The 23,194-nt window shown below is 39.4% G+C and overlaps 1 protein-coding gene across 1 annotated transcript in view; it reads left to right on the forward strand.

Annotated features, from left to right (window-relative positions):
• Positions 1-2,782: 2,782 nt before the first annotated feature.
• Positions 2,783-23,194, forward strand: part of srpk1b (SRSF protein kinase 1b) — a gene marked incomplete at its 5' end in the record, with an annotated part of 31,534 nt that continues 11,122 nt past the window's right edge. Inside the window, 6 exons of the mRNA XM_083892745.1 lie at positions 2,783-2,795; positions 3,488-3,542; positions 18,731-18,861; positions 18,966-19,074; positions 19,992-20,079; positions 20,178-20,265. Coding sequence (XP_083748871.1) covers positions 2,783-2,795; positions 3,488-3,542; positions 18,731-18,861; positions 18,966-19,074; positions 19,992-20,079; positions 20,178-20,265 — 484 coding nt within the window. The remainder of the gene's footprint in view (positions 2,796-3,487; positions 3,543-18,730; positions 18,862-18,965; positions 19,075-19,991; positions 20,080-20,177; positions 20,266-23,194) is intronic.

A 23,194-nucleotide genomic window follows, 5' to 3' on the forward strand; every position in this document is an offset into this window, starting at 1 on the left:
GGTGGCAGCAAAGATAAAGAAACCATCAATTGTGAGACAGAACTGAAAAAAAATGTCTTTGGGGGATTGAAAAACAAAAAAAAAAATGAAATATTGTACTTAGTCTGATCTTAAAATGGGGGAAATACCGGACCTATATTTAAAGAAAAAAAATTAAATTAAGTGTCATAGGTGTATATTTTTACATGTATTAATATAATGGTTTTTCTTCAATTGAATTTGATATATTTTCTGCATTACAGTCATTAATATTTAAACGTATTACTTAGAGATTTTACAAGTACCGAATGTTTACAATAGAATAGTTTATTTACCATTTGCACAGGTACATTGAGTGAGTTGCTGAGTCGTAAAATTGATAAAATACAAAACACAAAATACAATCAATCAATACACACACACTCTATAAAGTGAGGTGCAAACTAACTATTGGACATAAGTGTATTCCAGGTGTACATTTATGCCCATAATCAAAAGAACTGTAATAATACATGAATTAAAGAACATCTATAAAGAAATTACACACATGCGGCATCATTTACATATGATGCAAATTGCAGTACAGGTGGATTGTCTATGTATGACTATAGCAGGATGGTTATTTCCATTCCATATATTTCATTGACATGTTCTTTTCTGTCCTTTATGATTATTTAAATTGTCCTTTTAAAAGCACATTGCTCATGCTTTGTTTACCACAAGGTTTATATAAAGTTAGGTCCATAAATATTTGGACATCGACACAGTTCTCTTTATTTTGGATCTATGCACCACTACGATGGATTTGAAATGAAACAAACAAGATGTGCTCTAACGGTACACTTTCAGCTTTAGTCTTCAGTTCCTGCTTGTTCTTGGGGCATTTTCCCTTCATTTTGGTCTCCAGCAAGTGAAATGCATGCTCAATCAGATTCAGGTCAGGTGACTGACTGATAACATTCCATTATTGCCTTAAAAAACTCTTTGGTTGATTTTGCAGTTTGCTTTGGGTCATTGTCCATCTGCACTATGAAGCTCCGTCCAGTGAGTTCTAAAGCATTTGGCTAAATATGAGCAGATTATATTGCTGGAAACTCTTCAGAATTCATCCTGCTGCTTTTGTCAGCAGTTACATCATCAATAAATTCAAGGGAATCATCCATTTGCAGCCATACATGTCCACACCATGACACTACCATCACCATGCTTCACTGATGAGGTGGTATGTTGTGGATCATGAGCAGTTCCTTTCCTTCTCCACACTTTTCTCTTCCCATCACTGTGGTACAAGTTGATCTTGGTCTCTTCTGTCCATAGGATGTTCTTCCAGAATTATAACGGCTTTTTTAGGTGTTGTTTGGCAAATTCCAATCTTGTCTTCCTGTTTTTGAGGCTCACCAATGGTTTCCGTCTTGTGGTGAACCCTCTGTATTCACCCTGGTGAAGTCTTCTTTTGATTGTTGACTTTGAAACACATACACCTACCTCCTGGAGAGTGTTTTTGATCTGGACAACTGTTGTGAAGGGCTTTTTCTTCACCAGGGAAATAATTCTTCTGTCGTCCACCACAGTGGTTTTCTGTGGTCTTCTAGGTCCTTTGGTGTTGCTGAGCTCACTGGTGCTTTCTTTCTTTTTAAGAATGTTCCAAACAGTTGATTTGGCCACACCTAATGTTTTTGCTATTTCTCTGATGTGTTTGTTTTGATTTTTCAGCCTAATGATGGCTTCTTCCCTGACAGTAACAGCTCCTTAGATCTCATATAGAAAGTTAACAGCAACAGATTCAAAATGCAAATGTCACTCCTGGAATCAACTCCAGAACTTTTACCTGTGTCATTGAAGATGAAATAATGAGGGAATAGCCCACATTTGTCCATGAAATAGCTTTTCAGTCAATTGTCCAATTACTTTTGGTCCCCTAAAAAGTGGGAGGCACATATAAAAAGGGTTGTAATTCCTACACCGTTCACTTGATTTGGATGTAAATGCCCTCAAATTAAACCTGAAAGTGTGCAGTTAAAGCACATCTTGTTCGTTTCATTTCAAATTAATTGTAGTGGTGTATAGAGCCAAAATAAAGAGAACTGTGTCGATGTCCAAATATTTATGGACTTACTGTATATACTGTATATACAACTGTATTTTAACGTTGGAGCTAATGATACAACTAATAATTACTTCGAGAGTTTGTTATTTTTTATATACGAGGGCCTATAATCAAAATAACTGTAACATTAAAAATATAAAATATTAATAAGAGCATTAGGGTCAAATGTAAAATAAATTTGGAAAACAGCCTGACGTATGAGATTAAAAAGATTAAAGTGTAATTAAAATAAATATATATATATATCTTTTTTTAATAAAAAAAAATCATATATGGCCCTTATCCTCTTCCGTAGTTTTCTCAAGTGGTACTTGGTATAAAAAGTTATTGAACCACTGGTTTACAACATTCCTTGAGCCATAATAAGTGACTGTGATGTGAAAATTCCATGACTTCTTTTAAGTACATGAACGCATCATGAATGAGTCTTGACGTTCTACAGCTACCCATGACGAATTAAAATGGGATGCGTGTATTGCGTATAACATTCGCAATGTTATACCTGTTTCTTAAAAGATAGCTTTGTCAGAATACAAATAAAATATGCTCAGTAGTCGAGTACTACTTTCTGTGCACCCTCCGCCCCTTACAGTCACTGCATACCTCATTGTGGGCTTGTTCAATTTCGCGCATTTTCAGAGTTGCGGTATTTCCAACCGTCCGTGAACGCAACTTATCCCCAGACCGGTTACCAGCATGGAAAGAAAAGGTAACGTTGCTAACTAAAACCAAAACGATTTCACGCATACACAGCGCTTTAATACGCGCACGTATCGTCTGACTGTAAACGAGAATTCTTCGGTGTCATATCGTAAGAAAATGTGGCTATAATGAACCAAAGAAGAGTTGATGAAAAGTAAAAGTGGACCATGCGCTCCGCTCTTCTCTCGTGTGTGTATGTGGGTGTTAACAGTATGCTAGCTCTAGCTAGCTAGTACACTAGCATCTGTGCGTAGACAAATAAATATGCGCCAAAATTTAGACCCAGGTTTGAGTATAAAATAAAAATAAAAAGCCTCCATGAAATTGTTTAAAGTATTAACCGGGGCCTCGTATGGTACATGTTGACGTGGTGTTAATATTAGCAGCGACAAACATCGGGTTACTGTAATTGCTAACTTAAAAAAAATGCCTCTCATTTTGGGGTAACACATCGCCGAGGCCGGTTTTACCGAGCATCAATTCACCTGCTAACGTTAGCCTTCCACAGCTGCTTTGTTTTGTGTACACCTGCAGCCCGGCGACACACCCGCTCACCTTTGTCCAAAATCACGTAACAGTCTCAACAGGTTTGAACAACATACTGTGTGTCGTGATGAAATCAACTGACGGACATGTTTTTCTGTGATAAATTGATTATTTTAATTATCTGAACTATTTTGCTCATTTTGTGTCGTGCAGTGCTCGCGATCCAAGCCAGGAAGAAGAGGACAAAGCCCAGGAAGCCTGGAAAAAAGTAAGACTTTGCACTTCACCTGCGAGACCTGTTCACATGTGTTTCCGCACCTTTCCATTAAACACTGGTAATCCTCGTGGTATACTAACTATAGCTGCCCTAGCCAATAGTATATTGTGTGGTTTAGACAGGGTTTTTGTGGACGCAGTGTACCTGCAACACTGACAGGTGGTGCAGTTGCTAGTGCTGTTGCCTTGAAAACAGAAGGAATTGGGCTTGTACCCAGAAGGTTGCTGGTTCAATCCTGGGACAAGCTGAGGTCAATCTCCATGGATTGTGTGTGTTAACTACTGGTGTGTAATAAGGATGGGTCTAAAGCGGACCTAGAACGGAAGTAACAATTTGTACCAGTTTTTTGTGTGTATCTGCGTTTTACCTCGTTTATGAAACCCTGAGGGTTCGGAACAAACAGTTCAGCCACTGCTGATAACGCTGTGTTGTATTGTAATTTCAGGCTAAACGAGATTTCTGAAAAAACCCGGTCCGGTTACGTAGACAGCATTTCTCCTGAACAGCGGATCCTCCTGGTCCACGCACATCTGGTTGCGTAAATTGAACCGCAGACGAAGAACAATGTCCGCTGTGGAGGTGTTTCGCTTGCAACAGTGTCTTCTGACTCTGGGTCCAACTTTGGGTCAAAGGTGTAAAGGGACTGAGGCAGGGAGTCGTGACGAAGCCATTTTTAAACATTGTTAAAACAATGTTTTGATAATGAGTAGCAGTGCATCCACCATTCCAGGTGGGGGAGCTGCGCTTCTGAGAGCCGGTGTGCTCATTACGTCACTTCCAGGTATTGGCCAATCACAAGGCAGTTGGGAAAGCTCAACGCTGGCTGGCCAATCACAACACAGTCTGTCTTCTGGGGGTGAGATTTCAGTCTGAAACAGCGTGACTGCTGAGAGCTTCAGTGAGGAGAGATTTCTATTGGCTCATTTCCATCAATTAGGAGGTTTTTGACCATAAAAACAAGTTAACGTATGTAAATAGACCTCCATAACTCGCATATCTGTGCCATAGGACCACTCTATGGGAGCTTTAAACTAATTGGTGTGTGCAAAAATGACTAATTCTAATGAATGTATGTCCATGGTGCATTTAATTTCCATTGGAATTCAGAAGTCGGACTCAGACTCTCTGTCTGACTCTCACTCTGTTGAACTCCAGCCGCGGCTGTGGGTCTTTTCAAAATAAGAGCCGCAGCCGCACAGGTACTTTCTCGGTGCGGCTCTTTTCAAAATAAAAGAGCCGCACCCGCAAAGTACCCCCTGTCGATTAGTCGATTATTGGTCGAAATTTCAGGGCTTTAGTCGACCAAGAGTTTCTTTGGTTGATTACAGCACTACTAGGGATGCACCGATTTATCGGCCAGTAACCGGAACCGGACGATTTTCACGTGATCGGCCGCAATCGGCAACCGGCCAGTCAGACATAAATATTCCCATTTTAATAAGTCGGTCAAATGCACCCCCATCGCGCAACATCAGCAACACACATGCAAGCGGCTACCCACACATGGAGTAGAGTGTAGGACTAGGCGGTATACCGGTTCACACCTAATACCGTTTTTTTTCTTCCGTTATGATATGAATCTTTAATATACCGCCATACCGGTGTATGCATACCGCTGCTGTCTGCTTAGCGAGTGAGCGCGCTTTGCATGTAAACGTTTCATTAATGTTAATATATTTGTTTCAATCACTGAACGAAGCCTGTCATATTTGGGACAAGAGTCGGGACCTTAAATCACTTGCACAAAGCTTTTGATCAGCACTCAGCATTTGTTTGTTTGTCATTTAAACCAGTGTGCGCAGTGAGTGCGAGGCATTGTTGGCACGGGGTGCGAGAGAGTGAGCTCTTGGTCATTAGTTAATTTACTTATTTGTGTGTAGGTAATATGTTGTGAAATATGTTTAAACTTAAATAAACACACATACAGGTAGTGATTAGTTGATGTATTTTTAGTTGGATATTGGATGTGAACTGATTGTATTTCTATGTTAAAATGTTCTATTAAAGAAAATATGCAAAAATATATATCTTTCTGTATGCTGTAAAGTGGTTTAAAAAATTTAAATCGGAATCGGCTAAAATCGGTATCGGCAGGTCAAACTTCTTGAAAAATCGGATCAGCCCCAAAAATGGCAATCGGTGCATCCCTATAATCAACTGATTCTAATGATTCAGTACACCGAAAACAACTGCTTTGCTCGTCACTAGTTTGTGTGTTTGTGTTATATTAAACAACGTCACCGTAGTTTCTGAACTGTGGGATTTTGAGTGTGGGGGTCACCTCATCTCTCTCTCTTTTTCGCTCCAATTTCACTCACACCAGCGTCTGAAGCATGTGTGAGGAAGAGGAGGACGAGGGAGCACCTGTGCCCCAAGTGGAAATTAGAATCTTTTAGGACACTTTAGCGACTACCTCCACAACTGACGTCCTGTGATGGTTTTACTTGCATAGTACACTGATCTTTTTTTATTTTATTTTTTTTATGTTAAGATATTATTTCATGTGACAGTAGTGTGAGTCATGCTCTTCCTTCTTTCTCTGTCTCTTGCACAGACACATTGACAGTGGACAAATCTGTTCCACCAGGCTTGTTAAAAACATAATTTGGCACTTGTGAACAGACTAAACATCAGTGCGTATTTGAATACAGTACAGAAGAAGCCAGGTCTCATCTTTGATCACTGGAGGTGCAACCCGGACACTTTATCAGATATTCTGCTGTGGGGTATCACAACTACAAAGTCAAGGAACACTCTTAGAATTGACTTTTGTAAACAGCTATGAAGCATTGGCATGTTTAGTAGTATATTAAGTTCAAAGAGCTTGCTTGTCCACACACTCAGTCGCTCTTGCTCTCTCCCTGTCTCCTTGTGTGTGTGTTAGGTAAACAGATGGATGGACAATCGCTCTTGATACACACTCTCTTTCCTAATGCATGCATCAACATAAAAAAAACTATAGCTACTACCAACTTTAAATATTATTCTTAGTTGTACAACTAGATTTTAACATAGATTTAAACCATATATTCCCTGATTTAATTGATTTTATGTTAAATCAAATATTACTACACATAAAACGATAAATTATATCTTTGCTCAAGGTATCACACTGTCACAATATCAAACTAACATGTCTATACAATATATAACACTGCTTTCACATTAGTTTAGTTTGTGTGGATGAGCTCTTCAATTTATCCATCCATCCATCATCTTACTGTCCACATGAGGTTCGCGGAGGTGCTGGTGCCAATCCCAGCGGACGTAGGGCGAAAGGCGGCGTCTACTCGCACCTATAGTCAATTTAGAGCCTCCAATTTGCCTAATCCCCATTGTTTTGGAATGTTGGAGGAAACTTGGAGGAACACCACGCACACACAAAATTCTAGTTAACATTAAGTTATATAAAAAATTCAGGATGCAAAGCATAGTGATATCCAATCAAACTGTTGACCTGTTATTTGTAATGATGCACAGCTCTATATGTTGCTTGTGAAACCCTTTTACGATGGACATTCAACAGTGACATTGGTGCAGTGCAGTAGCTTTCTGCTGAAAACGCATAATTCCTGTCACTTATTGTCAAGCGAGTGGGGAGCATTCAAGTGTAACTCAACTCTGCAACTCTCCCTCACTCTCTCCCTCTGTCCCTCGCTTTTCCACTCGTCGCACTCCCTCACTCCCTCCCTCTTTCTTGTGCGATTCCCTCAGTTGTGGCTGCTGTGCTGAGAACGTGCAGTGGCCACTGTTGAGTTGAAGAGCCACAGTGTAGAGTAGAGAAGGACGAAGCAGAACTGCAGCTTGGTCCCAGCAGTGTTAGTGCAGTGTCTTTGCTCAGTGAGTTGGTGTCTGCTGCTCTGTCATGTGGCTCCTGGACTGGATCTTCTCCATCAATGTAGCTGTGGTGAAGTTAGCCAGCGGTCTCACATGCAAGTGAGTAGCACAGCAGTTATTTTGTGTGTATGTGTGTTGGAGAAAGACTAAGGGCTTGTGTGATGATGGGAGTCGGATGATGCACATCTTTGCTAACTGATGGGCTGATTCATTTTTCACGAAGCAGCAGATGCTGACTTCTGTGTACCTGCCTTACCTGCATTTGCTTTGCTGTGCGAGTGAGAACACGGCCAAGGTTTTTCCCCTGGAGGGTTTTTGCTGCCAGCTTTTCAAAGAGCTCATTGCCCACCTCATTACCTATTCTTCACTTTATTCTTGCATCGCAGAATCACTTCTTTTTTTTGCATCCCTTTAAACATGAAACCACTTTTTTTCCTGTAACTTTCTGTGTCTTGGGTGTAATTTCAGAATGGAGAGAATTCAATGTTTACCAGCACAACTGTTCTCTTCTATATTTTGCTTTCATCTCTCACTCTTGTCTCACAGCCATAGCTGCAGTTCATTACATAACACATAGTTTTTTTATCATCTTCTATCATCTGCAGCCCACAACAGATCAGTGTCTACATTTCTCTCTTGTTGTTTTTTTCCCCCCATCTCATCTTTAGCAGAATTAGATCAATATGTGTGTGTTGGTGTGTGTTAAATGTGAAGGGGGAGGCAGGTTACCTCAGGCCATGAAAACAGTGGTGTTTCTGCTGATTCTGAGAAAGAAAGAGGTAATGCTGAGAACTAAGAAAAATCTGCAGTGGCATGACTGCTGTTGTAGCACACAAAGCTGTAGTATCCTCTGTCTGAATGTGACTTTCTTCACATTTTCTACTAGGGCTGCAATGATTATCTGATTATTATTTATTGTCAGCTATTTTGGTTATCAATGAATGTTTGTTTAAATAATTAAAACAAGTGTTCTGATTTTTCAGCTTCTTACACATGAGTATAATTTCTGGACATTTGAAAACCTAATTTTGAGGCTTGGGCAACACTGATCAACATTTTCTGACATTTTATGTACCAGACAACTCGTCAATTAATCTAAAAAATAATCAATTTGTTAATCTGTTAGGAAAATAATTGTTAGTTTCAGCCCTATAGTCAATGATATGGTTTAAGTCATGCTATCTCTGCTTGAAGGCCTATTTTATTTATACATTAAACTTAAAATGACTTCAGATGGTGTGATGGACTGTATATTTTTAATTCTAATTAGTTTTTAAGGTTTAAACAGAGAGGTGAATTAGAAATAAAAAGTGAGCCCTAATATACACTTTGCTCCAAGAAAGAGAACATTATAAAGTGAGCATCTTAATGTCATCATGTTACATGTAAATCGATCATCAACAGCACAGTTGAGCTCACTCACAGAGATGTATCATAATGTCAGCAGCTCATTTACACCTTGTGTGCACTGCAGGCTCCGAGTACAGTTACCTGATGCTGTTGTTTATTTCTGCTGCACATGCAGGCACTTGGCATTGATTTTTTTTGGGGGGGTTCTGGAGGCAGGCAGACAGACGAGGGTGTAAACTTTTGGCCACACTCCACCTCCAAGAGTTTGCTTTCCCTCTGTGCCTTTTTTTACTTTACTACAGAGCAGTACAGGCCCTTTACATGGCTGGATGTGTGAAAACGGCACAAACAAGACAGACCGGGAGACGCTGACACAGTTATGTCAATTTCAGATGACTGTGTAGTCGAACAATGTAGTCCATGTTTAACCCCAGATTTGAACGGGTTGTTTACTACTAGTGGGAACATTAATGATGACTCGGCTCAGTGAAGTATCCCAGTCCTGAGCCTTCTTCATGGCCGATATTTTGAAAGGTCGCAGTAGGAAAAGCACAGGTGTAAATAATCAAATGAATGATAGCTGATGTTTATTACACTCAGCCTCCATTTCAGGATGCACTTTGGCTCCCTGTCACGCTGCTGTCAATGTCATCAGTCATACCTGTGCTCTACATGTTAAAATATCTGCAGTGAAAATAAATGGCATATTGCAGTGAGCCAGCATGTTCATCAGCCAGCCTACTAACTCTAATGCAGCTGTTATTAACATTATTGATTACAGCTGTGATTTTTATGCTTTGCAAAAAGTCTTGTTTTCTAATTATGTTGTTTATTGTTCGGTAGCTAACAAACCCCAAACAGGTTTAATCATAATGCTGATGTATTATTGCAGCTTATATTGATTTGATTTGAGCAAGGAATGAAACAATTAAACACATCCTTTTGTTTTGTGAAAAAATTGACATTTATATTTGAGAACATTAACATTTTGAGCTCTGGGAAACACCAGTCAACATTTTCTGACAACAACTAATTGGTTAATCAAGAAAATATGCAACAGATTCATTGATAATAAAATATTTTTAGTGGCAGCCCTAAATGAGACACTGGGAAATACTGTAGCATCAGGATGTTGTTTGAAATCCCACCTGCAGTAATAAAGGCGAACCACTTGATTCAAGGTAACTTTATTGTCATCATTAATATTTAAGTACAACAACATTCAGTGCATTGTTTAAAACTGAGCTCTCTCAGTAAATACATAATAAAAAGATAAATAAAAGAAGTAACATCACATTCAGCATACACACAGAGTGGCAATTATGCCTTTAAAAATAAATGCATTGATAGATTAATGCACATAGTGTACAGTAGACCAGTGATTCCTAAATGTTGGGTCAGGACCCACACGTGGGTCATGTGAAAAATTTTTTGGGTCTCCAAACCTTTTAAGATGTATGTGTATTTGTTTTGAATAATGTATATAATTAAGTTGTAATTAATTAACAATATCCTAGTCACAATGATATTAGGGGTTACACATGGGGCTATGAATGAATGGCGAAATTAAGCACAAATATGCTCTTTTTATGATTGATATTTTGATTTGGATTTTGTTGTTACTGGTTGTGTGTTTTCAATGCAGAGTCGAGTGTAGTGGTGGCTTTAGGATAAAAACACTCGGGTGGCGTGTGTTTTTATGGACATTGGCCTGAGGGCAGAAGTTAAAAGTGATGAAGAACTCCCAAGTCCTTGAAACGAATCCAAATCACAGTTTTAAACAAGAAAATAAGGCTGCAATGTAATTGTTCTGTTTTCTATGTTCAAGTTAATATTTTGATATCTAAAGTGATAGTGCTCTATCGTGTTAACACAGCGATATTGAACTGCTCACAAAAATTTGCATTTGCAATATCGGTGAGAAAAATGGCTATTTTCATTAGAATTGTCAGCCTCGTATGAGATGGTGGTGTTGACAGATGACGAGGAGGAAGAGGAATGGTGTTTTGGTTGCACAGGGAGGAGGAGGCAGCTGATGCCGTCCCTCACCTGCAATGCAGTGCTGGGCTGCACTGTCCAATCGTGTCCCAGCTGTTGGTGGAGGGGGGCGGGGCCAGAGGCTGACGACAGCCAAGGAGAGTTCTCGGTCAGAGGGAGAGAGAGAGAGAGAACGTGTGAGAGGAAAAAGTGAGGGACTCCAGTGGTGGCCAGTGATTCAGGACTCTGTGTTCAGCTCACAGCAGAGACTCTCTTGTCTTCCTCTTTCTTCATCTTCCTCCTTGTGCACACCCCCTTCTTTTTCTCTTCTTTCTTCTTATTCTGTTTGCCACCACCTTCCCCTGTAATCTCATCACTCGCTCTCTTCCTCTTTCTCTCTGCTATCCACTCTCCACCCCTTTGCCTGTTTATTTGTCTTTTCTATATGTGGATGGAGTGAGAGGAGTGAGTGAGTCTCTAAATACCTGCACACTCTCCTCTGTCCTCTTCTCTGCATCATATCCCATGGGCATCCGTGCATCTTGCAGGTAAGCGCTGTGTGTGTGTATGTGCTAATAAGAGTGTAGGTTAGTAAAAGACATTTCAAGGTGTCTCGAATGTTGCAGAAGTCCTTCAAGTATCCTGATAGTCGGCCATATTTTTGCCATCAGGGGCATTGAACTGTCAACCTGTGCTGCAGTGAGAACGAATAAAACTTACATGAATTATTTTCTAAAGCACAGTCATCTGCTGACGTTTTGGCTTTTAAATTTGGAAGTGCTCTTGTTATTGAAATTTGTGTGTACATTTGTTGAATCTTTCTCTCCGTCTGTGTCTCTCTTGTTGACATGTTTCCTCCTAACCTTCACCAAATCTGTGTCTCCATCTCATTTCCTGCTCTCCATCTCGGTCAAATTAGTGGTCATTTTGGTAACAATATGATAATGTAGTCGTGCTGCTGTGGTGGAATGTGCATGTTTTTTTTGTTGTTGTTTTTTTTCAACTCAATCCTCATAATTTTTACCTGTAAACTAGACTTTTTATTCTTGAATCATCAGAGAACTATGAAACTGTTTGAGTTCCAGTGATATAGTTTTAGTTTTGAAGCATTTCTAGTTTTAAGACTGTTCATACATTTACACCACCCTCTCATTAGCAAAGCCATGTTGGCCATTTACTGCCACTGATGCAGGTTCAATAGAAAAGGAGCTCACACATAGTGAAGTGTGAAAAAAAAACGGATGTTTATCTGCAGTTGATGTGAGACATTGTCAGTGTGACCATGATCTCAAATGTCTTGTTTTTAACTACAAACCAAAAATATTACAAAACTAGAAAAGCACTCGGAGAGCGCAGACCTCCGCCAAGGCAGCTCAGTGCCTACGAAATACACCCTGCCAGCACGCCTGGGTCAGACAGTGAGTGTTGTAACCAGTGATAACATTATGGTCAGACAGCGAGTGTTGAAAATTTCATCAAAATCCGTCTGTGACCTTTTGAGTTATGTTGCTAAATATCAGACGGACAAACAAACTCAGGCGAAAAAACATTGTATGGGGGAAAGTGACCGACTACAATATTTACATTTACTACTTACTAACTTAACTTTAATGTCCAATATGTATATATGTATGGCAAAGGTTTTTTGATTTGTGGAATATGTGACATTGAGACTGTGTTGAAAGATTTTTTTTCTGTGGTTTACGGTGAAAATAGACAATAGTTCTAATCCCAAGTAAACCAGCATGGGTCACTCAGTATGTCAATATCATGTGACAATTTACAGCATGTGCATTTCCTGGACTTCTAGCCGTAAACACTGGAAAAGCGGCACCAGTGAAAATACAAATGTTATGTCTTTCATTGTCTACCGCTTTGTCCTCCACATGAGGGTTGCAGGGAGCTTGAGCCAATCCCAGCAGTATCGAATTGCACATCATGGACAGGTCGCCTGTCTATCTCAGGACCAACACAAATTGGTTTTGTGTTCAATTAACTTCTGCAAGTTTTTGGACTTTTGGAGGAAACGAGAGAATCTTAAGAAAACCTACATGCACACGTGGAGAACATGCATACTCTATACAGAAATGCTCAGGGTTGCGAACTCAGACCTTCTAGCTGCGAGGCAACAGTGCTAGCCACTACTCTACCATGTGTCCAATGAAATATCGAAAATTCTGCAAGTCTGGGTCTGGATTTTGACTGCAGTTTGCTTATTAGTGACCTTTTAAATCTATATAGATTTAATGTAAATCACTTTAGTAATCTTCTTACTTAAATACTGCTGTCATACATGGACAAGTTTAAGTTGAACAGAGCATGTGCAGCAGTCCTGAGGATGTGGAGAATAAAAAAAGTTGTGCGTTTGCCCACTCTCAAATAATCGAGAAATGATTTCACAGCAGACAGATCACCATTTCGAAGCACAACGATGATATGAATCATCGACTTTCAGTTGGTGGCCTCCTACATGTGAACTAGATATGTATTCTTTATCTGTTGGTATTGAAATTCTGTGTTCAGAAGGTGCTGTATATCACAATCATATGCTGATCATGGTTTCTGCATCAAAATGAGTCACTCAGAAAATAAGCTCTGAGAATAAAAAGAGAGAAACGTCAAGCAAGTTGTTGTCAGAGGAGAAAATGACCTGATTAATGGATTCAGTCTCAGCACCTCCGACTTCACATCAGCGTTATAATTGCCTTCTCCTCTCTAAGGATCAATAACAAACGGCTGAGATCATCAGGCAACTGAATGTGACACAGCTTTGTAAGCATGGTTTTACTAAGATGCAACCAAAGTGGTCCTTCAGCTCAGTCTTAAGCCCACTCAACTGATTAGCCTGACATGCTAATCCTAATGACTTCAACACTGATTGCACTACAATTGCACTGCGAAGTGCAGCCAGTTTGATATCAAAATCAGTTTGATATTTGCCTTCACCACCAAAGTAAATTTACATAGGTTTCCCCATGAGACACTTTCTGAGAGGTTGTGTGACAGAATCTGCTGTTGAAGGCCTCTTATAGCTTAGGAGAATATATGTAACTTGTTTTCATTAGTTTCTCTTTGACTCTGTAGCATAAACCAAAGTTCAAATATGTCGCTCACAAGGACAGCTGTGCTTTGCGAATGGTACTGAATGTGATACCACTCTGTTTATTTGAGGTGTGAAAGGAAGATGGCGTCAATGCTGATGAGGCGTTTAAACATCTGTCTGCACTGCATGTACACAACGAGATTTCTTTGCCGGAAGCAGTTGGCTGCGGCCTCACTTAGAGGCTTACAGAAAATAGATTTGTTTTTGATTTTTTGCTAATACTTAACTGCTGTAACAAAACAATGTACTATTTTTTTCAGCAGTAAAGTATGTTTATCTCTCTTTAGCTGTTTGCTCCAAGTGAAAAGGTTCAGTTTTGGTACAGTTACGTTTCCATTAGGAATAGTACCAAAATAACGTCCCGACCGTTCCATTTTTGGCACCCTTCCCTTGTGGTACCAGAGTAAAAATGTCTGCTGTGTCCCGTATGGTGTTGTCATTTGTTGTCACTTAACATATCTTGCTGATGCGACAATCAGGTAACGGCTACACCCAGCCTACCAAGTAAAGGTACTGTTCTCAGTCATAACACAAGCCTGACCCAGGGTTTTATTGTTCCAAACTGAACCGCAGCATGATGGTGTATCACAGTTAGGGCTGGGCAATATGGCCTGAAAATAAAATCCCCGATTTATTTAATAAAAAATCGATTTTTGATTTAAAACGTTTTTTTTTTAAACTACTAAAAATACAACAAAACGACAAAATAATTATTCATATGATGTACTATGTGTAAATGCATGACGTTTTACACACACACACAGTGTGTTTCAGTGTCAGTTAATTCAAATATTTTAAATACATCCTCCATGACCGTAGCACAGACTCTGACTGATCTAGCGCCCTATGAAATCTGTTTTATGCTGGTCACATTTAAAAGTAAAATAATTAACATAAATAAAAAAGTGGTAGTGCCCCTCATCTGGTGCAGACAGATTTCTGCGCACCGCCCCTGCGCTGTACTGTTCTCCCTCTCCTGCGCCATGCGCTTCTCCGTATCCGTCTTGATCGTTTCTCTACACGCAGTTTTACCCCTACAACGCTGCAATTGAGGGAATAACGGATGCATCAGATAAGCCGATCTCTTTAGTTAACTGCTCAAAGAGAGAGAATGTTCTCTGCTGTGAAAAGAATGTCGCGGGGAATTCATAGTTTAACTTTTGCGCAAAGAGACTTTCCAGCATTTAACGGGTGCTGTTCCACAGTTTACTCACAGTGTTTCAGCCGCCGAATTATTATGGAAGCAAATTTGTGCCATTATCCAAATTAAAATGCATTAACAGAAATGCTTTTTCATTTTCAAAATGTAGCTGCATTTTGTGACCCATAAATAAAATGAATAATCAATATTTCAAAATTCATTTCCATTTTCAAATTCAAGACTGCTCATTCTGTGACTTAATTAAAATGATAAAGAAAATGACATTTAAGATTTCATTTTCAAAACATCCTCCAGCAAAAAGGTAACACAATTCAATTTGAAATGTCAAATTTGAAAATTAAAATGCATTAACAGAAAAGCTTTTTCATTTTCAAAATGCAGCTGCATTTTTGACTCCTTGCTTATTCTGTGCCTTAATTAAAAGACTAAGCAAACAGAAATGCTTTTTCGTTTTCATGTTCGCCCTGCAAAAAGTGTTTCATAATTCAAATGAGTTCGCAATACGGAGCGGCGCAGGATAGTGACGTCACTGACCACTCCCTTTCTTCTGGCTCTTCTACACACTCACACAAACGAGTGGAGGACCATCACGGACAGACTTCTCGGTTAAATATTGACTATTGAAATGCCTGCTCAGCACCATAGATATGTAAAGGGTAGATGTGTCGTCCGTGCTGCTGGCCAATACTGTCTTTGGACGATCCGCCGTAAGACATCTATACTTTAAATATCTATGCTCAGCATGAGTGTAAGAACAAGGGGAGTGGCCAGTGACGTCACTGTCCTGCGCCGCTCCGTATTGCGAACTCGTTTGAATTATGAAATACTTTTTGCAGGGCGAACATGAAAACGAAAAAGCATTTCTGTTTGCTTTGTCTTTTAATTAAGGCACAGAATAAGCAGTCTAGAAGTTGAAAATTAAAATGCAGTTTGGAATATTGATTATTCATTTTATTTATGATTCAAAAATGCAGCTGCATTTTGAAAATGAAAAAGCATTTCTGTTAATGCATTTTAATTTTCAAATTTGACATTTCAAATTGGATTTTGTTACCTTTTTGCTGGAGGATGTTTTGAAAATGAAATCTTAAATGTCATTTTCTTTATCATTTTAATTAAATCACAGAATGAGCAGTCTTGAATTTGAAAATGAAAATGCATTTTGAAATATTGGTTATTCATTTTATTTATGGGTCACAAAATGCAGCTACATTTTGAAAATGAAAAAGCATTTCTGTTAATGCATTTTCATTTGGATAATGGCAAAAATTTGCTTCCATAAATTATTGGTGCATTCCTAAATATAACATCTTTTTTGACAATAACAATATAACCGTAATAATGGCGTATTTGATAGTGTGACTTGAGTTTCAATCGGCACCTGGACAAGGGGACGTTCGCTGGTTGATAAGAGCTCTCCATCTTCAAAAGGTCAAGTAAATGCCTTTGCATTTAACTGTGATGCAAATAAATAACCAGCAAGTTATTTATTTTTGACACACCCTTTGTATACAGCTCTGGGCGTCATGTAACTCAGTTTAAAGTCTTTTTTTGGTGGAAAATATTTGCCTATTTGAATCTATATAATCTTGCATCATTAGCATCAGACATTCTGACTTTCTCATGCTATTTTGGCCAAAGAACATGGCGTAGTCGATGGAAGATTTTCCAGAAGCAAACTTCATACTGCTGTCACCATCTAACTTATAAACATTTAGGACACCGGCATGTCCAGAGCACTTATCAAAACCGGAACACAGAAGTTTGGAGTTTGGACCACATTACATTGCAAGGCGCAGGTTGATGAAGGTGAAGGTGCCATTTCAGCACCATGGACAGCACTGAGAAAGAGGGAAAGGGTCAGTCTTCTCTGGAGCCTCTTCAACTCACAGAGAAGATGGGTTTTAATCATTTATTCCACCATTTTCTCTGTGGCACTATTTAAGCACCACAGAGTCAACATCGCTTCATGTTTTCAGCTAATAACATTCAATAATGTTATTAACATTGAATAATATAAGGTTTTAGTCGATGGCTGTTTGAATATTGTGTGGTTTCATGGTGATGTTCCAGCCTTTTCTCACTGTTTTGTGGTACTTGTGGTGTTAACTAGCAGACAACACAGATTCATTGTCTTTGTAGTTTCTGTCATGGACACTCTCCTACTCTGTTATTTTGTTTAAAACTCTTTTTTGTAATGCAGATGTGTGTCTCAGGTCGAAGCGCTAAGTGAGTCAGATCAGTTACAATACTTAAAATCTGCGGTGAGTAACTTGGATCTCAACAAATGTCCATTAAATTCAAGCCATTGTCAAATGAGTTCACACAATCCTGTCAGTTCCACACAACTCTCTCTGTGTTTAGATCTGGTGACATTCCCATGCTGCACAGAGGAAGTGATTTGTTTATGACGAGACGCATGGATGCAACAGCAATGTAGTGCTATTAAAATGACGTTGAAATATGACTGAATACAAAGATCAGAAAATTAATAATTCTGAAAGCTGCCACTCACTGGTTACAAAATGAAAGTTATAAAAAGGACTAAGATATTTTGTAAAGTATTACTTGAACTGAAGTTGTGTTTTAACTTTGTGATTTTGATTGTTAAATAATCGTGTGACTGATATAATTGACCTGGTTAAACTACTTAAAACTCTGCTAGGGCTGCTTACAGAAGTACAGAAGTGCAGTGAGTCATTGGGTGTGGTAATTTCACGACATTTTGAGTCGATTTACGAGGTCCATGTGTTGATTTGTTTTATTATTTATTTATTTATTTATTATTATTATTATTATTTTACAGCAGCCGCAATGCAGGGGTGGAAACTATTCTACAGTGTACTACTTCATTTTAGGCTCAAAAACATGGCTGTATTGTCCATTATTGCCAACCCATAGATAATAAAAATGAGGGGCAAAAAAAAACAGTCCGCTGTTGTCGCCAGACGGCTCGGGTTTCTGAACCTCAGCCTGTTGTGTCCACCAGAGTGCAGGATCTTGAATGGGTCAGATGCCGTCTTCATTCGTGTAGACAGCTTATTGTTGTCCCCCAACCCATCCTAAACATTAGCGCAAGCTCGTTAGCACTGCACGCACGCACACACGCGAGAGAACGGGAGAGAACTGCTGTTGTCACCATGTAGGCTAACGTTACAGGTGACTGGCCACACACTCATCCTACAAACCAGCCTTTGAGCACCACGGACAGTGGCCGAAGCTTCATAGTTACCTTAGTGACCCGCCTTCATCTATTTCATTCACAAAAACGGGCCGGTGACTCGTCCTCCTCAATGCGCGCACCTTCATCTGAGAGCGCAGGGAGCCTGGACAGCAGGCTCACCTTTTCATGCACAGCTTCCTTGACCTCGTTGGTTGTGAACTTCGACTTTTTTTAATTTTATTTTTTTTGTCGAGGTGCGCACGTGCCAATTGTCGATCGTTTTGTCGACAAAAAAGTCCCATCCCTAATTTGCATCATCCTTTTATCCTTCGGTGTTAACAGAACTGTTCTTTCATTACACTAAAAAATAAATGGGTTTCTTATCTTTAGTTCCTCATAATCTAATCTTATGAGTTTCTACAAAGGAAAACAAACTCTAGAACTCCTGCGGTCATTACAGAAATCACATTTTTGAAATGGGTCAACTCTTCATGTCAGTGTTGGGACACTTTTCCTGTGTGTCATTTCAGTTTAATGTCTCTCTTACCATTCTTGTCTCTCTGTTTTCTCATTTACCATCTCTTTAGACCAGAGCCTCATGGCCGTGGAGGCGGCAGTGCTCAGCCCGGTCAGGCAGACTCGCCGCTCCCAGAGCAGGATGAGGAAATACTGGGCTCTGATGACGACGAGCAGGAAGATCCCAACGACTACTGCAAGGGTAGGGTGTTCACTCTTTATTAATCAGACAAGATGATCATAGAACACACACACACACAGGATTTGATAATCTCTGCTTATAAACACGTCTTTTCCTTTCAACAGGTGGATATCACCATGTGAAAATTGGAGATCTGTTCAACGGCAGATATCATGTCATCCGTAAGCTGGGGTGGGGCCACTTCTCCACCGTGTGGCTGGCCTGGGACATCCAGTGAGTTGATAAACGCCTAAATCAGCAAAACATATTGAGCTTGAGTAGTACCACTGTTATGATTGACATTTTTAAAAACTGGTGCTAATAGGTTTACCATATTCATCTATACACATTTTCCCTGACACACAAAGTTACTAGGAATTAAAGACGTTTAACCAATTTTATTTAATCCATTTTAACCAAAAATGACCACTTTCGATATAATTTATTTAATTGTATAACTACTATATCAATTTTGTTCTTAGAAACTTGATAAATGTTGCTGTCATTAAAATTGTATATTTTTCTATTCAAAGCTTAATTGAAAAAAATATATATTTTTAATGTATTTAATATTTACTTTATACATTAGGACGCCGTATTCATTCATTGAGAATACTTTATATAATTGCATTGCAGTGCAGACATAAATATAGATTGTATAGACAGACCATTAGTGTTGTTATTTTTTTGTATTTATCAGTAAACAATTATATTTTATCAGCTGGAGGAAACAAATGATGAATACCATCAGCCATTAGCTGCCCTGATCTTTAAAAATCTGCATCGGCCATAGATTAACCCAAATTTGACCTAAAATTCTTCCACTCTTCTTCTTGCAAACTTGGAGCAACTTTCTGCTCTCACATTTATTATTCTTATTCTTATTATTTATTTAGTATTGACGTTCTATACCCACCCCCCATGCAGAGATTTATGGGTTTTATAACCACGAGGAAGCCAAATTAACAAATTGTAATCTAATTCCATCTTGACTACCCCTGCTCATATCAGTAGAACAACACACTAATAAAGTCACGTGCATCTCAGCCAGCAATTGTGCTGCTCTCAATAGATACATCAAGCTGAAACAGAGCAGGCACAAATGCAAGTGAGTAATAATAAAAATAGCTGATATTGCTTGTGTTTCTCAGAGAGAAGCGCTTCGTGGCCATGAAGGTCGTAAAAAGTGCTGAGCATTACACAGAGACGGCTCTGGACGAGATCAAGCTGCTCAAATCTGTAAGGCGCACACAATCATCATGACATAAATATTTCTCCTCCAGTTATTAAAATACCTGTAACACCTGCAACTGTGTGTGTGTGTGTGTGTTTTACAGGTGAGGAACACAGATCCAAATGACCCCAGCAGAGAGAGAGTGGTGCAGCTTCTAGACGACTTCAAAATTTCTGGCATGAACGGCACTCGTATCCTCTGCAGAGAAACAAACAGAATGAACAGTTCATGTGTCACCACCATAGAATTTACATTTAATCAGACTGACTGAGTCTTAAATATCAATCCCCATTGCTCATTGTTGATTGGACACTCTTAAGTTGAAACCAGCCGCGGGTGCCTCAGTGTACTCCCAGTGAGTGTTGTCAGGACAGGCATCTGACTTAAAAAAGTGAATCTCTGCCAAATCAAATATGCGGATCAGCTTGTCTAAATTAAGTTCTGGCAGAGTGATTGCTTTTGAATGCCAGCTTTTGTGACAGGATACAACTTCAGGTTCTCGTCATAACAAATACTAATGATAATAAAATACTTAATTCAGAAGTCACTGATTAAATGATTAAATAACACACTTAAAGATGGAGTAAGTAGTCTAGAGTGACATCTAGAGGAGAGGCTGAAATTTACAACAAAGAACTGCTCCTCTGCTCACCCCCTCCCTTCCCTGAGCGCTACGGTATCCTCAGCCAGTCAAATGTCGTCCTCGTCGTCTTTCTCCGTGTCAGCAGATGAGGTTCGTGAGGCGAGGGAGAGGGAGAGGGCGAGCTACCGCGGCCGTAGCAGACGAAGCGGAGAGAGTGGAGGCGGGACTTCCGCGTCAAGTAAATCGACGCTTGATTTGTTCTCTCCCGTTTGTCCTTACAGGCTCCCGTAGAAACATGGCGTCTCGCTGCTAACAGTGGCAATGCAACAGCGGCCCGCGACCATGTTATTTTACATGACTTTTTGAAACACTACGAAAATGAAACAAAAACTATTATACAGCGACTAGACAATGCAGGAGCACATAATATGTATAAAAAAGTGGATTTTGGGTTATATAAACCCATAAATACTACACAGTGTCCCTTTAAAACAACCTGTGTGGTTGAAAAGAATGGTGTAGAAAAGACTGAAGCAGATGTGAATTTAATTACAATAGTCTCAACAGGGGAAAAATAAAAGCATATAAAGCAGTTTCATGATTAGTCCTGGATAGGGATGTAACAATACACTCGACTCACGACTCGGTTCGGTTCACGAGTTTTTTTGTTCACAATACGATTTTCTCACAATTTTTTTTAAATTTATTTTTTAAATCAAAATGAGCTTCAGACAAATTATGACCAAATAAAATTATCTTTTATTCGTAGGAAAACAATTTTAGAGGCGCTTTCTTTACAGAAACTCTGTAAAACAGTTTGGGTCCTCTTATAAAAAGTGCGACTTACATGGTCATCTTAAACAACAAAATACATGAAACATACCTCCTTTCTTTAGAAACACTCTCACAAGTAAAGGCCACATTATACTTCTCCGACTGCGTAACCACAGAGACCGCTTGAGCCTTCATACTTCTCCGTCGTAGTAACGGATACGCACTGCAATTTCCCGCCCGATCAATAGGGTTCGCTACGCAAGGTTGTTGTGCTTTTGGCTACAGTGAGCAATGGCGTCCGAGAGAGAGAGACTGTTGTTGTTGAAACAGTGGCCGTTTCTCACTTTTCTGTGTCATGGCACGCAGTTTTAAGATAATTTGAGGCGAGAAATCGTCCATTTAGAGTCTAAACATGTGCTGTGTGTATTAAGATATGACGTATTTGTAGTTTGGCAGCTCACGAGGTGGCGTAACGTTACTTACACTGTGGTAGCGGCTAATATGCTGCTGCATGTTGCTCGTGTTGCCGCTATATGCTGTCTCTTGCAATATTAACATGCTGTTTTGGTTTTGTCTGTCCATTTCTCACCGGTTGTATTTGTGTATATAGGGAATCTAAAATACCTCCACACAGGTGATTTTAAACAGCTCGGTGCATCCTCTATCTCAAAATGCCTATCGTCTCCATGTCTTCCCTCATTCTATGCCCCGTACCTATGTAGTGACGTAAGTCACCAACCAGTTGCTTTTTTTTTAAGATAACGTAACTTATTTCAAAAAAAAAAAAAAGAAGAAAATTAACATATCCTACTTCTCTCGCATTCGCGATTAATTTTTTCTGTCAACCGGTGCGAATCGTCATGCATTTTCTACCGATTTTAATCGTGTCACGATGTATCGTTACATCCCTAGTCCTGGATAAAATTGAGCTGATCTTAGAGATTTGCCTAAGCTTAGGACAGTTTTCCACATTTGTAAAGTTCACGTAAACCTAAGCTTGATTGGACAGTTGTGTTGACATGTTAATCATCGAATTCTCCTGATTTTTTTATTACATCCACGAATACACACTATACACTGCTATTCACGGCTCACAGATGTCCGTCTGACATTGGCCCAGCTGTGTGTTCTGACAGACTTTAAGTGTCACAGTCTGACACCTGCTCCACCCCTTTCTCTCCCACGCCTTTCCAGTCTCCAGCTGTGTGCTCAGGCGCTGCGCCCAGACTTCCTCTGGAAACTGGAGTTCACTGCTGTGGGGAGGGAAGCACAGTGACGAGGCGTATTTCACCTTGAAAGGTGTTGAAAGTCATAACTCTGTGTTTGCAAACGGCAATAATGTGTGTCTTTATTGACTCAGTGAGGTTACATGGTGAAATATTTCAGAACCAAGGCACTTAAAAAGCACTTATTAATTCAGCTATTGCAGGTTTTTCCCATTTTTCTGCTTTTCATGGATAAGCAGCACTCCTTTTCTCTTTTTCTTTTCATGATTTTTATCTAGTCTGAGCAGTTGATAACTGGAAAATGGATTTGACTGTGTCTCAGATTATCTAATTTTGGACTACGACTGAATTCGCCATTCTACAGAAAGTTGATTCTGCTTAAAAACAAAATCTTCATATTCTACTGGATTACATCTACTGTAGATAAAGTTATCCAAAATATAATTTATATGATTCTAACGGATACTAAAATTAGTATTAAATAAGATGCTTATTTGCAATAGTATTGATACCACAGTGTTCTCAACTTTGCACAGC

The sequence above is a fragment of the Microchirus variegatus genome (assembly GCF_963457635.1).
Source record: "Microchirus variegatus genome assembly, chromosome: 7".
In the NCBI taxonomy this organism is placed as follows: Eukaryota; Metazoa; Chordata; class Actinopteri; order Pleuronectiformes; family Soleidae; genus Microchirus; species Microchirus variegatus.